The 16,444-nt window shown below is 39.5% G+C and overlaps 1 protein-coding gene across 6 annotated transcripts in view; it reads left to right on the forward strand.

Annotated features, from left to right (window-relative positions):
- Positions 1-1,301, forward strand: part of MCPH1 (microcephalin 1) — a 233,323-nt gene extending 232,022 nt beyond the window's left edge. For all 6 annotated transcript variants that reach the window (XM_042848790.2, XM_065587780.1, XM_042848794.2 and 3 more), the window contains one exon: positions 1,105-1,301. In XM_042848790.2, coding sequence (XP_042704724.2) covers positions 1,105-1,160 — 56 coding nt within the window. In that variant the 3' untranslated portion in view covers positions 1,161-1,301. The remainder of the gene's footprint in view (positions 1-1,104) is intronic.
- Positions 1,302-16,444: the final 15,143 nt, after the last annotated feature.

Below are 16,444 nucleotides of genomic sequence, written 5' to 3' on the forward strand. Positions count from 1 at the left end.
TTGTAATGAAGTAGTTACTCTCCTAGTTCACCTCTTTATAGTGCTTTAGAGTTGGGCCTGAACCAGATCTCTGAATCCAAACATTACTGAAGTTTGCAGGAGGGGCTGTCAACATCCAAATTAGGCTCTCAATTTTGCAAAAGGGCCATATCTTTATAATGGGCTGACCCAAAATCTCATATCAATTAATCCAATCCTAAATCAATTCCAATAGATGCAAGTTTTTTAGGTATACACTTAGGTTTGTACATCCACACCTAGAATATTTAAAGTGTGCACACAGGTATGTGTACCTATAAGTTGTAAGTGTCTGTACAGACCCAAGAAAAAGTGGAGGCTGAGTACAGATCTGTTTGAAAATGTGTCCCTTCCAATCTATATAGTATGGAGCTATACCTATCTCATAGAGCTGGAAAAGATCCTGAAAGGTCATTGAGTCCAGCCCCCTGCCTTCACTAGCAGGACCAAGTACTGATTTTGCCCCAGCTCCCTAAGTGGCCCCCTCAAGGACTGAACTCTCAATCCTGGGTTTAGCAGACCAATGCTCAAACCACTGAGCTATCCCTCTCCCCATTATATATTATAATCTAATATTGAAAGTATGTGGGATATCAGATTTGTACAAATACAAATCCAGTCAAATGGCTAGACATATATTACCCAGGGATTTATCCAATTTTGATGCTCTTATTGTTATCAGAATGTATCCCTAGTTTATGTAATCTAGTTAGTTTCTGGTTATAAACGTTCTGCTTTCCACACCTAATGCCAGCTGTTCGCTACTGAATAAATTAGTCCTACAATCAATCACACATTTGATACCTGAGAGTGAAATACATTTTTTTTTAAAAAAGGAGATTAGAGGTGTGTGCAGTGTACATATTATACCACTAGTATATATCTTTATGGTCCTTCTCACTCCGTATGTTCTCAGCTCCTCAAAGGTACTTTATACCAAAAATTCAATCTGCTGAGTTGATTATTTTGTTAGTAGTGTATATTGTGTTATACAAAGCATATATTTCCTTTTTAATAAGAAGCTATTTGCTATGTATTCATCCTAATATGCTAGTATATAACATATTTCTTTTTGATTTCCTGTAGATTCAGTCACTCAGCATAGGATATGTCCTCTGGAAAACTACATGTTCCAGCAATGAGCGAACTCAAGACCCTCCTTATGGGTGTGAGGAAATTAGTAAAGGTGTCCAGTTTTTGATTAAATAAGAAGCTGAACCAACAGTGAATAAAAGATTTTACAAAGAGACAGTAATGGGTTTTTAAATACAGCCAAAAGTTTCGTATAGTGTGGTGAGTCTCATCTAAGTGTCTGTCTAATGAAATCCTTTGATTAGCCTTTTGTAATAAGGTATTTGCTCAATAAAAATCCTTTTGCTTTGTATTTATTTGTACACTATGCAAGTCTTTGGGCCTAATTCTGGTCTCATGTACAAGCATTATACACTGGAGGCAACATTATCAAAAGCACCTAAGTGACTTAGGCTCCCAGGTCCCCTCTTTTGGACTTAAGAGCCTGTCACTTAGGTGCTTTTGAAAAGATTACCGTGGTATAATAATTCCAAACATAAACACAAATGAGTCTGAAGACAGTTTTTAAGTGGGCACAGGGTTATGTCTAATTTTTTTTTAGAACTTAGTATGTAGTATATATTTAGATATAATTTTACAACCTCATATTTATGGGATGACATATGAGCACCAGTAAAAGTAATGGATAATCAAATAATTTCACTGCAGCATATAACACATGCCTTTCAACCCCAGTCCTCCCCTCAGAGAATTGTTAAACTAAGACAATAGAAATTCTGTACTAAAAATAAAAAATTCCAAGCAAAAATCACAGAGCTAACAAGATACATACTTCATAAACATCACCATTTCATCGCACTGCTCTAGTTCTCTCTTGTATTTGTGCACTGAAGCTGAGATTTTCAAGCTACACAGGGATTTGGATGCCCAATTTTCATTAAAATTGATAGTGATCCAAATTGCCTAGGTTGCTTTGAAAATCTCAGCATCGTTATCTAGAGTGGAAGTTTTTTGAGGCCAAGAACTTTGTCTTCGTATCTGCCCTGTAAACATGTAACACACACAATGATAAAAACACTAAGGATATGGCTACGCTATGGCTTACGTGGACATAAGTTGTGTTACCCAGGGATGTGAATTAGCCACCCCGCTGAGCGACATAACTTATACTGACTCAAATGTCAGTGTGGACATAACATAAGAATGCCCATACTGGGTCAGACCAATGGTTCATTTAGCCCAGTATCCTGTCTTCCGACAAAAAGCAACAGAGGGTCCTGTGGCACCTTTAAGACTAACAGAAGTATTGGAGCATAAGCTTTCCTGGGTGAATGCCCACTTCATCAGATGCAAGTAATGGAAATTTCCATAGGCAAGTATAAATCAGTATGGCGATAACGAGGTTAGTTCAATCAGGGAGGGTGAGGTGCTCTGCTAGCAGTTGAGGTGTGAATACCAAGGGAGGAGAAACTGCTTCTGTAGTTGGATAGCTATTCACAGTCTTTGTTTAATCCTGATCTGATGGTGTCAAATTTGCAAATGAACTGGAGCTCAGCAGTTTCTCTTTGGAGTCTGGTCCTGAAGTTTTTTTGCTGTAAGATGGCTACCTTTAGATCTGCTATTGTGTGGCCAGGGAGGTTGAAGTGTTCTCCTACAGGTTTTTGTATATTGCCATTCCTGATATCTGACTTGTGTCCATTTATCCTCTTGCATAGTGACTGTCCAGTTTGGCCAATATACATAGCAGAGGGGCATTGCTGGCACATGATGGCATATATAACATTGGTGGACGTGCAGTGATCAATGCCAGGTGCTTCAGAGGAAATGAACAGAACAGGTAATCATAAAGTGATCCATCTTCTATTGCCCATGCCTAACATCTGGCAAACAGAGGCTAGGGACACTTCAGAGCATGGTTTTGCATCCCTGCTCATCCTGGTTAATAGCCATTGATGGACCTATCATCCATGAACTTATCTAGTTCTTTTTTGAACCCTGTTATTGTCTTGGCCTTCACAACATCCTCTGGCAAAGAGTTCCACAGGTTGACTGTTTGTTGTGTAAAGAAATACTTCCTTTTGTTTTATTGCTGCTTATTAATTTTGTTTGCTGACCCCTAGTTCTTGTGTTATGAGAAGGAGTAAATAACTCTTATTTACTTTCTCCACACCAGTCTTGATTTTATCACCCCATCATATCCCTCCTCAGTTGTCTCTTTTTCCAAGCTGAAAAGTCCCAGTCTTATAATCTCTCCTCATATGGAAGCTATTCCATATGCCTAATCATTTTTGTTGCCCTTTTCTGTACCTTTTCCAATTCCAATCTATCATTTTTGAGATGGGGCGACTAGATCTACACAGAGTATTCAAGGTGAGGGCGTACCATGAATTTATATAGAGGCAATATGATATTTTCTATCTTATCTATTTCTTTCCTAATGATTCCCAACGTTTTGTTAGCTTTTCTGACTGCTGCTGCACATTGAGTGGATGTTTTCAGAGAACTATCCACTGCCAGATCTCTTTCTTGAATGGTAACAGCTAATTTAGACCACATCATTTTATATGTATAGTTGGAATTACGTTTTCCAATGTGCATTACTTTGCATTTATCATCATTGGCCATGGTGCATTATGTGTAATCATTAGCTGAATTCATGTTATAAAATATAGATTCTTACGTTAACAACAACATTGACACTGAATGAGAGGAAAGCAGTTAAAACTGTCTCCACTAGTCTTCAAATACTGTATATGTCTTCTATATTGGAATTAAAACTGAGAAGCATTATCTTTTTAGACTGAAATGTGAATAAAAGCAACAATAAGACTGCCATTAAAGGAGGATATTAATACTCCCAGAAGCTACAAGACACACATTAACAAGAAAAAATTACACCCTAGTTTCCGTTCTCCATGACTGTTCAACGTCAATTGAACATAAGAATGTATTTAAGTGCTTTCCTGAATTGGGTCCCAAACAATTAACTGGCAGATAGTGGCTCACCCCTCCTCGCACCCTGCATTGTTCTAAAAGGGTTTCTTCCAAAACAAAATAGGGCCTAAAACATCATCTTTACAGCCCCAGTGGCTAATAATACAAGATTGACTGAAGAGTGTTTTGATGGCAAGAGTGGAAACTAATGGTAGGTGGGTGGATTGGGCATTTATTTCCTTGCAAGCAGTTTTAGATTATAAATGCCTTTGGGCAGGATATAGAGTGGATAACAAGCCTGTAAATGGCTACATTGTTGCTAATATAGAAGCCATCTGTTGCGGATTTATTAAAGCACAGGTTTGTTTAGCTACTTTTATGTTTTTATTTTCCTGACTCATCCAGAGGGGCCACATTTTGGAGGTTATTACTTTTTAAATAAAAATGCTTGTAAAATGTGTTGTGTAGCTTAGTTTTCTATTTATGGTTCCCGTATAAGAAACTCCTGTGTCTTAATGAAACAGTACCCAGGATGACTGCATCATCTGGAAAGGTACTATCAACAGATTCTGAGCCAGAAAGCCATTATTAACTCTAAAGCTTGTTTCTCTGTGAAGGCACTTAGGATCTCAGTAGCAAAAGGATTTTTAATTAATGTTTCTGAATAAGAAGAGTGGCAGTCAGTGAAGTTTGGTTTGTATAGTTTCCAAAGCATGATCAGAGGTGTCACAGAAACACTAACTCGGCTGAATAAGCTAGAATTCTATGGTCAAGAAAAGTTAACTCAGAAATAGAAAGAAGTCTGGCTGAAAACTGGAGAATATGGAAGTTTGAGTGTCTGTGGTAACTGGAGTCTGGTTTGTTCATTGAAAGGGCGAATAACAGGTTAACAAATTGCAAGCTGTGTACCACGTGTGTTAAGCAGTGATTTTTTTTCTCTTAGTATTATTCTCCATTTTTAGTTCTTCTTATGGTGAGAGTACCTGGGTGATTCTTCTGGAACGTTATCTGCATAGTACAAACATTCAACCTTATGGTATTTTAAAGCTTTAGGTGGGAACTAGCAGATGGTATTTTAAACTTGTTAGCTATGCTTTCTGTATAGAGCTCTTACTGGGAGCGGCAAAGCAGAGCATAGTTCTCCAGCTGGCAGCTTAAACTCTTGCTCAAGACTGAGGAGTTGATGGGGTACCACTAACGGGGTACCAAAGGTTTGTTTGAAGTTTCTGAGGTGGCTTTCCTTTGCAGAGAGGCATTATCTGGTGGTTTGCAGCGTGTTGCTGGAGAGCCAATGCCCCAAAGCACTATCTGATAATTGTTGTGCAGAGGCCTGTTCTCTAAATTGTACAAAGTAACAAAAGTACAACTCTGCCGGTTACATAAAATTGCTTTTAAAAGTCAGCAAAAATTAAGTCAGCAAAAATTAAATACAGAATGAATTAGACCAAACAAAGGTCTCTCCCAGGACTATGTCAAGATTGTGAGTGGTAAACAAAGGAGAATGGAATGGGAAACTATTGGACCAAAATTGGGGTGTCAGAAATTAGGCCTAATTGGTGGACAAAATAATGAGAGGGTGGCCTATACTACCCACCAGCCCTTTTTGCCATCCTTAAAAAAGAAACGTTGGGAAGGGAGGATCAAAACACCTGGGATAGCTGGACTGAAAGAAGCAAGTTTCACCATCATGGCTGCCACCCCCACAACTGTGTGACTGATTTGTGTGTTCCTAATTAGTAGTTTAAAGATAAGGAATAGCACCAAACTGAACTCTTTATGGTTTGATCCTGCAGGGTGGTTAGAGATCATTTAATTTAGTTATTCCTTTTTTTTCCCCCCTTTAATATTTTTAAAAAATATTTTAAATGCTAAGGGGCCAAAGTCTCTGTACTCAAAACTCAAACCATATTTAACTGGTTAGTGTTGGACTGGGACAGGCTCATGTTAACACCTTTGACTCTCTGGGCCCATTTATGCCATCAAATTTAACATGACATAGTTTATGGTACATTGCTAGGAAATCAAAATCTGGGGGTTGTACCAAATAGTTTTATGGTTACTATATAGCTTGCAACTTCAGTCTTCTCAGACTGTGAGGGTGGTTTCTACTGTGTGGATCGCACTTCAAGTATCATTAAGGAGATCTGAGGAGTTTTATTTAAAAAACATTCAGCACTTGCCAAAATGTTAGTATTTCTTTATACAGTGAAAATAAGAAAATGGTTTCACGTGTGTATTTTCCAGCTCTGGGCTGCTGGTGAAAATATGTTTTCCTCCTCTTCATGGGTGCACTCAGAGGTTGGTGTTGCAGGCCAAGATGAGTTTTGGGTTGTTGTTGTTGGGTTTGGGGTGGGGAGGGAGGGTTTGACAGATTTCTATGAGACCATCTTATTATGGTTCTGAAAAGACACAAAAAGTGGATTGTTGAAGGAAGTGCTTTGCCCTGAGTTGTTCAGGATGAAATGCCCAGAGGGGCCTGATGTCTGCTATAACCCCCCATTGTGACATGATTTTTTAATAACAGGCAAAACTCCTGAACTGGGAACTTTGAATCTCTCCAGTAAATAACCAGCTTCTGAGGCAGGTGAGACTTCTATAGATGCTACCCTTTAAGTGGTAGCTATCAAAACGTCATCATCTGATATAAAGTAAAATTGTTAAAGAAATATAGTTACTTTAACATTATGACCAGTGGAAATTAAATTTTGTCTCGTGGATAAATCTGAAAAAGCAGGTTTTCAATCTGAGAATTGTGAACTTCAATACATATTGGGTACAATGTGTAGAAAAGGAGACAGTAATAAGCTTACTCCATGCTGTTGCACACTGAGAAATTGTCTACTGATTCCAAAGATGACATCATGTCTGAATTATAATGCAGGATGTTTACATCTAAATATCAAAAGATCACAGACTGAAACACCGGGTAAACAAGGAAGAATTAGCCTTGACAAAGGTGGGAGAACTTCCTTTACATAAGGATGTCGCACAGACCCTGCTAACAGAGAATGAGGACTTGTCGACAAAAGGGCAGGTTCATTCACATGGGTGCATGTGTATACACATACTCTCTTTTGCTTAAATCAAAAGGAATTATAACCAGTATATCCTATTCTGTCAGGCCCCACCCTCTCTTCATTCAAATTGCTCCAAAACCCCATTTTTTCCATAATGCCCACAAAATTCCATGATCCTCTGTCACTCAGTCCTATAATCCTGGCTCCATCTTGGACTCATCCCTCTCCTTTGAATCTTACCTCCAGATCATGTCTAAATCTTGCCCCTTCTTGCACAGCATCTGTAAGATCTAATCTTTCCTCTCTGTCAAAACGCTTGTCCAAACCCTGCTTACTGGTCTTGGTACCTGGAATTGCTCCCCACTCAAGTCCAGTTGAAATGATGCTGTTTAAGATCATTTTTCTTGGCTCATTGCTCTGACTTTGCTGTGAGCTCACCCTTCAAAGTCCCTCTTACTGGCTCCCTTTCTTCCAATTTATCAGAGACAAATTTCTTGTCCTTACTTACAAAGCTGTCCACAGTTTAGTCTGACCCTATCCACCTGGCCAGTTTCTTTATCGCAGGTCACCTCCCATTTTTGCTCCACAAGGATGCCAACCTTGATCACCTGATTCTCTGCTTCTCTGACAAGCGCTTTCTTACACACCACTTCTTGTGCCTAGGAACAGCTCCCTAATCCTTAGAGCCACCACCTCCTTCAAGTCTCTCCTTAAAAATCAGTTCTTCCTTAATGCAGACAGTAAACTGCAACCTGATAATGGCTAGGCAGGTGGAGAGCTGTGATCAGTGCTACTGACTGGCTAAGAATTGTGCACATTCTGTTAGATCTGTTGTCTTGTCTACCCCATTCTCACACCCATGACTTGTTTGTATTCTTTGCCTGGGGATGTAGCAGACATCTGGCTCCTCTGCTTAACCTTTAATTGAATTTTCTCCCTGTTTTTTATCTTGCATATGTCTGGTTGTATTGAAGGGAACTTTTCAAATGTTGACTGCCATTTGGGGTAAGTACTGCAAGACATTTTTTTGGTGGGGAGGGTCGGAAGGAAAGCCACCCTTCAGATTTTGATGGCTCAGAGTGGAGACATAGGTATCCTTCTGGTTTAGTCACTCAAAGTCAGGGGCACAGAAAGCTCAATCAGGAGAAGTGCTGTAGAGTGGTCACTTGAGTCCTGGAATAAACATAAAAACAAAGAATGATGTGCATGGGGGACTGAAAGTGAATTGACCTGTAACACTCTGGATGCTAAATGAAGATGTCTGTCCCTACACTGAGTAAATTGAACCAAAGTCTGAAATTCTGCATCTGAACTTTTAGATGGAGAAAATTCAGGGGCATAAGTTATAACAGACAATTCTAGCAGCGACATAGCGCTTTTCTTAATGACAGTGGGGCAAATTCAGACCTGCTCTGAATTTAACCCAGTATGTTACTGCATAGGAAAACCAAGACATTTGAGACCATTACAATAAACTGTAACTTACATGTACTTGACCTTTGTGAAGAGGTTTGAAAGAGTTAATTCTTATGCCACTTTTAATGGACACTTGAAGAAATCTGATACACCCCCATTGATGGTTCAGTCTCCCAGAATAACTTTTAAAATTCACACCCATTTGAAATTCTCCTGACTAGAAATATGCTTTTTGGACACTCTCGCCATCATATTTCAGTAGTACACAAAGATAGCCATTTCAGAAGTTTGGAGACAGAACACTTCCTCTTTAAAGAACAGAATTTATATTTTTCCAGACATTGCCCAGGCAACACAGGCTTGAATAAAAAAATTGTCACTAAAAGCAGAGTTCTCTAGTCTGGGAATCAATGCTGTTATTTTGTTCCCAGCTAAGTTCTGTTTCTTGCTTAATAAAAAGAGGAATGTCTCTAATGACTGTAATGATGCTGAACATTTTGATGCCCCACATAAAAGAGATGGGATGCAAATAATGGAGTCTAGACTTTTAGAAAGGTGGAGGTGGGGGGCGATTCTGTTTTCCATGTTTTTTTCATTTCCACATTTGGGTATCTCTTGAAGATAGTTATTCAATTGAATCTACAGGTCCATAATTAAGGAAGTTACTGAAGGATTTTGGAGTGCAAATTTGAATCCAGAAAGACCTCAGACTCTTGAAGATTTCAATGGTAACACTCTGACACAGTTTAACTGACAGCTAGAATCACAGTACCTTATTTATAATAAAAAATAAAAAGCAAAATAAAAATGTGGAACTATTAAGACAAATGCTAAACATCACCATTCAATTATGTTACCTTGTCAATTTCCACACCCTCTTCCTTATGTTTGTTCACTGTCTATTTAAGTGGAGTCTCTGGACTGTAAGGACTTTGGGGTCTGGAGGTTGTCTTTATATCCATCTCTAAAGTGCTTGGCACTCTACTTATGCAATACAAATAATGTTAAATCAGACACTTGTACATGTATAAAATTATTATCACTAGTTAAACTTTTACATTTATAACTTAATATACGTTGTTTGGAATGTGGCAGACTTAACTTGCTATTAGAAGCTCAAGTTTGCATCTCCTGACTTTTGTCTGTGCAAATTTGCAACTTTATTGTCGTTTTTGCAGCAATGTGGTTAGAGCATATGACTGACAGGTGTTCTGTGTCCTATTCCTGATTGTGCCACTGACTGTCTGTGTGACTTTGGGGAAGTCATATATGTTCTCTGTACCTCAGTTTATCCATCCATACAATGAACTTAATTATCGTGCTTGTAAAGTATTTTGAGATCTTTGGATGAAAAGCATTACCGAAGTGCACTGACCTTACTGTTACATTAACACATGTTTCCTGTAACTGCAGCATGGTGGGGTGTTTCTTTTGGGATTATTTGTCATTAAATTTGTATTTATGATTAAATTAATATTAGGGCTGTTGATTAATCGCAGTTAACTCACGTGATTAACTCAAAAAAAGTAATCACAATTTAAAAAATGTATCACAGTTAATCGCACTGTTAAACAATAGCATACCAATTGAAATTTATTAAATATTTTTGGAATTTTTTTTACATTTTCATATATATTGATTTCAGTTACAACATAGTATACAAAGTAGACAGTGCTCACTTTATATTGTTATTTTTATTACAAATATTTGCACTGTAAAAATGGCAAACCAAAGAAATAGTATTTTTCAATTCACCTCATACAAGTAGTATAGTGCAATCTCTTTATGATGAAAGTGTTGATTTTTTGTTACATAACTGCACTCAAAAACAAAACAATGTAAAACTTTAGAGCATATAAGTCCACTCAGTCCATTCAGCCAACTGCTAAGACAAACAAGTTTGTTTACATTTATGGGAGATAATGCTGCCCGCATCTAATTTACAGTGTCACCTGAAAGTGAGAACAGGCGTTCACCTGGCACTTTTATAGCTGACACTACAAGGTCTTTACGTGCCAGATATGCTAAACATTCATATGCCCCTTCATGCTTTGGTCACCATTCCAGAGGACATGCTTGCATGCTGATGACACTCATTAAAATAATAATGCAAGAATTAAATTTGTGGCTGAATTCCTTGGGGAGAATTGTATGTCTCCTACTCTGTTTTACTCACATTCTGGCATATATTTCATGTTATAGCAGTTGTCATAAACATACAGTTAAGGGTTAATTCCTCTTTTACCTGGGTTAAGAAGCTCCCATAACCTAGCTGACACCTGACCAGAAGGACCAATAAGGGGACCAGATACTTTAAAAACTGGAGGGGGGAAAAAGTCTTTTGTCTGTGCTGTGTGTGTGCTTTTGCCTGAGACAGAGAAAGAAGGAGCCATCCCACTCCCATAGGGTAGTGAATATTTAGAGAGGGAATGTATTAGATTACTTTTATTTTCTTGTTTGTGAGTACTTTTGCAAGTAAGAGGAAGGATAAATTTGAGTTCTTTGTAGAACTTTAAAGTTTTGCCCAGAGAGAAACCCTCTGTGTTTTGAATCTGATTGTCTGTGAGATTATCTTTCATTCAAATCTTAGAGGTATTCCTCTTACCTTTTTTCTTTAATTAAAATTCTTCTTTTAAGAACTTGATTGGTTTTTCATTGTTTTAAGATCCAAGGGTTTGGATCTGTGTTCACCAGGACTAAGTGGTGAGGGGATATTCTCAAGCCTGCCCAGGAAAGGGGGGTAAGGGACTTGGGAGATATTTGGGGGAAGGCAGAGTTCCAATTGGCTCTCCCTAAATATTTGGTTAACGCTTGGTGGTGGCAGCATATTGTTAACCTAAGCTGGTAAAAATAAGCTTAGGGGGTCTTTCATGCAGCTCCTCACATCTGTACCCTAAAGTTCAGAGTGGGGAGGGATCCTTGACAGCAGTCTTGGATGATGATCCAGCACATGTTAGTTTTAAGAACACTTTCACTGCAGATCTGACAAAACGCAAAGAAGGTACCAATATGAGATTTCTAAAGATAGCTACATCACTCAACCCAAGGTTTAAGAATCTGAAGTATCTTCCAAAATCTGAGAGGGATGAGGTGTGGAGCATGCGTTCAGAAGTCTTAAAAGAGCAACACTCCGATGTGGAAACTACAGAACCAGAACAACCAAAAAAGAAAATCAACCTTCTGGTGGTGACATCTGACTCAGATGATGAAAATGAACATGCATCAGTCTACTCTGCTTTGGATGGTGATCTAGCAGAACCTGTTATCAGCATGGACGCATGTCCTCTGGAATGGTGGTTGAAGCATGAAGGGATATATGAACCTTTACTTAATCTGGCATATAAATCTCTTGCAATGCTGGCTACAATAGTGCCATGTGAATGCCTGTTCTCACTTTCAGGTGATATTGTAAACAATAAGTGGGCAGCATTATCTCCTGCAAATGTAAACAAACTTGTTTATCTGAGCGATTGGCTGAACAAGAAGTAGGACTGAGTGGATTTGTAGGCGCTAAAGTTTTATATTGTTTTATTTTTGAATGCAGGGGTTTTTTTGTACATAATTCTACATTTGTAAGTTCAACTTTCATGATAAAGAGATTGCACTACAGTACTAGTATTGGGTGAATTGAAAAATACTATTTTGTTTTTTACAGTGCAAATATTTGTAATAAAAAAAATATAAAGTGAGCACTGTATATTTTGTATTCTGTGTTGTAATTGAAATCAATATATTTGAAAATGTAGAAAATATCTGAAACTATTTAAATAAATGGTATTCTATTATTGTTAAACAGTGTGATGAATCATGTGATTAATTTTTTTAATTGCTTGACAGCCCTAAAATATATAAAAAAGTAAGTATTTATAACAATTTGTGTGGATAGTTGAGGGTTTAAATAGGAAGCTGGTGAATTGATCAGTCAGATCAGATATGTTTTAAGATGTGGTCATCTAAAGCTAGACACCTAATCTATAATTAAGCACCTAAACCAGGTAATCAGTATATATTCACACTTTCACCCTCTTAGGCACCTACATAAATTATGGATTTAGATGATTCATTTTAGGCATCTAAGCTTGAATACTTTTGGCTAATGTTTCAGAACTCAAGGTACTGAAAATAATTAATGTGGGAATTACTAGTGAAATAGCACAAAGGGGCTGGCTAGGCATAAAATTTTCAGAAGTGTTTAAGTGACTTAGCAGCCTAAGTCCCACTTTCAAAAGTGATTTAGGCAACGAGAAACTCAAATTCCATTGACTTTCAATGAGTAGGGCCCTACTAAATTCACATATGTGAAAAATGCATCACGGACCATGAAATCTGCTCTCCTCCATGAAATCTAGTCTTTTGTGTGCTTTTATCCTATATTATACAGATTTCACGGGAGAAAACCAGTGTTTCTCAAACCGGGGGTCCTGATTTGAAAAGCGGTTTGGGGCGGGGGTCGCAGTATTGCCACCCTTACTTCTGCGCTGCTGCCTTCAGAGCTTGTAGCTGGAGAGTGGCAGCTACTAGCCGAGGGCCCACCTCTGAAGGCAGCAGAGAAGTTAGGGAGGCAATACCATACCATACCATCCTTTCTCCTGCACTACTATGGGCAGCAGCTCTGCCTTCAGAGCTGGGCTCCTGGCCAGCAGCAGCTACTCAATGGCTGCCCAGCTCTGAAGGCAGCACCACCGCCAACAGCAGTGCAGAAGTAAGGGTGGCAATACCACAACCCCCCTACAATAACCTTGTGACACCCCTCCCATAGCTCCCTTTTGAGTCAGGACCCCTACAGTTACAACATCATGAAATTTCAGACTAAAATATCTAAAATCCAGAAATGTATTATTATTATTATTATTATTACAATCCTATGACTGTGAAATTGACCAAAATGGACTGTGATTTTGGTAGGGCCAGTGGGATCAGAGGATAATGGCCTGTAGAATGTGGTGTTAGAGAGCTGTCTAGCAGCCTCCTGGTCATATTCCAATTTATTCATGATGACGACAGCACCTCCTTTGTCAGCCTTTTTGATTATGATGTCAGGGTTGTTTCTGAGGCTGTAGATGGCGTTGTGTTCTGCATGGCTGAGGTTATGTGGCAAGTGATGTTGCTTTTCCACAATTTCAGCCTTTGCACGTCGACGGAAGCACTCTATGTAGAAATCCAGTCTGTTGTTTCGACCGTCCGGAGGAGTCCACGCAGAATCCTTTTTTTTGTAGTGCTGGTAGGGAGGATTCTGTGGGTTAGTATGCTGTTCAGAGGTATGTTGGAAATATTCTTTGAGTCGGAGACGTCGAAAGTAGGATTCTAGGTCACCGCAGAACTGTATCATATTCATGGGTCTGGAGGGACAAAAGGAGAGGCCCCGAGATAGGACAGACTCTTCTGCTGGGCTAAGAGTATAGCTGGAAAGATTAACAATATTGCTTCATCATCTGGACCCATGGAAAAGAAGCCCTTGAGGAATTTCACCATGATTTCAATAATTTCCATCCCACCATCAACCTCAGCCTAGATCAATCCACACAAGCGGTCCATTTCCTGGACACTACTGTGCTAATAAGCGATGGTCACATAAATACCACCCTATACCGGAAACCTACTGACCGCTACACTTACCTACATGCCTCCAGCTTCCATCCAGGACACACCACACGATCCATTGTCTACAGCCAAGCTCTAAGATATAACCGCATTTGCTCCAATCCCTCGGATAGAGACAAGCACCTACAAGATCTCTATCAAGCATTCTTAAAACTACAATACCCACCTGCTGAAGTGAAAAAACAGATTGACAGAGCCAGACGAGTACCCAGAAGTCACCTCCTACAAGACAGGCCCAACAAAGAAAATAACAGAACACCACTAGCTGTCACCTTCAGCCCCCAACTAAAACCTCTCCAGCGCATCATCAGAGATCTACAACCTATCCTGAAAGATGATCCTTTACTCTCACAGATCTTGGGAGACAGACCTGTCCTCGCTTACAGACAACCCCCCAACCTAAAGCAAATACTCACCAGCAACCACACATCACTGAACAAAACCACTAACCCAGGAACCTATCCTTGTAACAAACCCCGATGTCAACTCTGTCCACATATCTATTCCAGTGACATCATCATAGGACCTAATCACATCAGCCATACCATCAGGGGCTCGTTCACCTGCACATCTACCAATGTGATATATGCCATCATGTGCCAGCAATGCCCCTCTGCCATGTACATTGGCCAAACCGGACAGTCTCTACGCAAAAGAATTAATGGACACAAATCTGACATCAGGAATCAAAATACTCAAAAACCAGTGGGAGAACACTTTAACCTGTCTGGTCATTCAGTGACAGACCTGCGGGTGGCTATATTACAACAGAAAAACTTCAAAAACAGACTCCAACGAGAAACTGCTGAGCTAGAATTGATATGCAAACTAGACACAATCAACTCCGGTTTGAATAAGGACTGGGAATGGTTGGGCCATTACAAACATTGAAATCTATCTCCCCTTGTAAGTATTCTCACACTTGTTATCTAACTGTCTGTCTGTGCTGGGCTAGCTTGATTATCACTTCAAAAGTTTTTTTCTCTTAATTAATTGGCCTCTCAGAGGTGGTAAGACAACTCCCACCTGTTTATGCTCTCTGTATGTGTGTATATATATCTCCTCAATATAAGTTCCATTCTATATGCATCCGAAGAAGTGGGCTATAGTCCACGAAAGCTTATGCTCTAATAAATTTGTTAGTCTCTAAGGTGCCACAAGTCCTCCTGTTCTTCTTTTTATCCTATATCTAATTGTTTTATATTTCTAATGATGCACCCCAGCACTCATCCTTTTGGAAAACACTCAAAGCTAAGAATTCAGAAGGAAAAACTGATAGCATGTGGACTTGGGGAAAGGGCAGAACTTTGTTCTTTTAAAAGAGGATAAACGGATTTGCAGTGATCATATTTAAACTGGATCGAGTTAATACCACCAGTGACTTATTAGATGGATCTGCTTATGGAGGTCAAGTTTGTAATGTAAAGAGAATTAAACAAAGTATCTAGAAATTTGATTATAGCAAGTATTTTCAGACTTCTCAGAAGATTGGCTTATGAGCCATCTCCTCTGGCATTCACAAGCATGTAGACCATTTCCCCTTCCAGGTGTGATTGTGCCTGCAAGTCAGGAAAAAATTCTTTCTCTCCTAAACACAACCCCAGCCAATGAGACTCCCTGCCATCAGAGGTTTCATCCCTTCTCTAGTGCTAGGTGAACAGTTGGCCTTTTTATGATCAGTAATTCACAAAGATGATAACTCACTTTTTCCCCACAATGATGGAGCATCATTATTTTCAATGCTGGTGCTAATCTCTGATTAATTCCCTGATGATAATCTCCGTCTCTAACTGCCAGTGGTCCAAACAAGAGTAATTTGGGGACTGCCTGTGTATCATCCCTTGTTCTGTGGCAATAACAGTAAATGCCGAGGTCTCTCAAGAAAATCAGGATGGTATATAAGGAATGTGGGGGAATGTTAGTTCTTCAAGTGACTGCTCATATCGATTCCAATTAGGTGTACACGCGCCGCGTGCACAGTTGTTGGAAAGTTTTTCCCCTAGCAGCACCCGTCGGGTTCGCTGTGGAGCCCCCTGGAGTGGCGCCTTCATGGCGCTCGATATATGACCCTGCCGACCCGGCACCTCCTCAGTTCCTTCTTACCGCCAGTGATGGTCATTGGAACTGTGGCGTCTTGCTCAGCAAGTTCTACCACGTTCCCCTAGCTTCGTTTGTTTGTTGTTCTCTATATGTATTAGTTAGTTTTAGTTGTTAGTATTAGTAGTTAGCAGTTGGGTTGGGGGGTTTACCCTCTGTCCCAACTGCTTTTTTCTTGGGAAGGCTTTCATGCCCAAGTCCCAGGGTTTCAAGCCCTGCAAGTCCTGCAGCAAGCCCATGCCAACGGGCGATCCCCATGACACTTGTCTAAAGTGTCTGGGGGAGGCTCACCAAGCCGATCGGTGCAGGATTTGTAAGGGGTTTGCCCC

Source organism: Chrysemys picta, chromosome 3 (genome assembly GCF_011386835.1).
Source record: "Chrysemys picta bellii isolate R12L10 chromosome 3, ASM1138683v2, whole genome shotgun sequence".
Lineage (NCBI taxonomy): Eukaryota > Metazoa > Chordata > Testudines > Emydidae > Chrysemys > Chrysemys picta.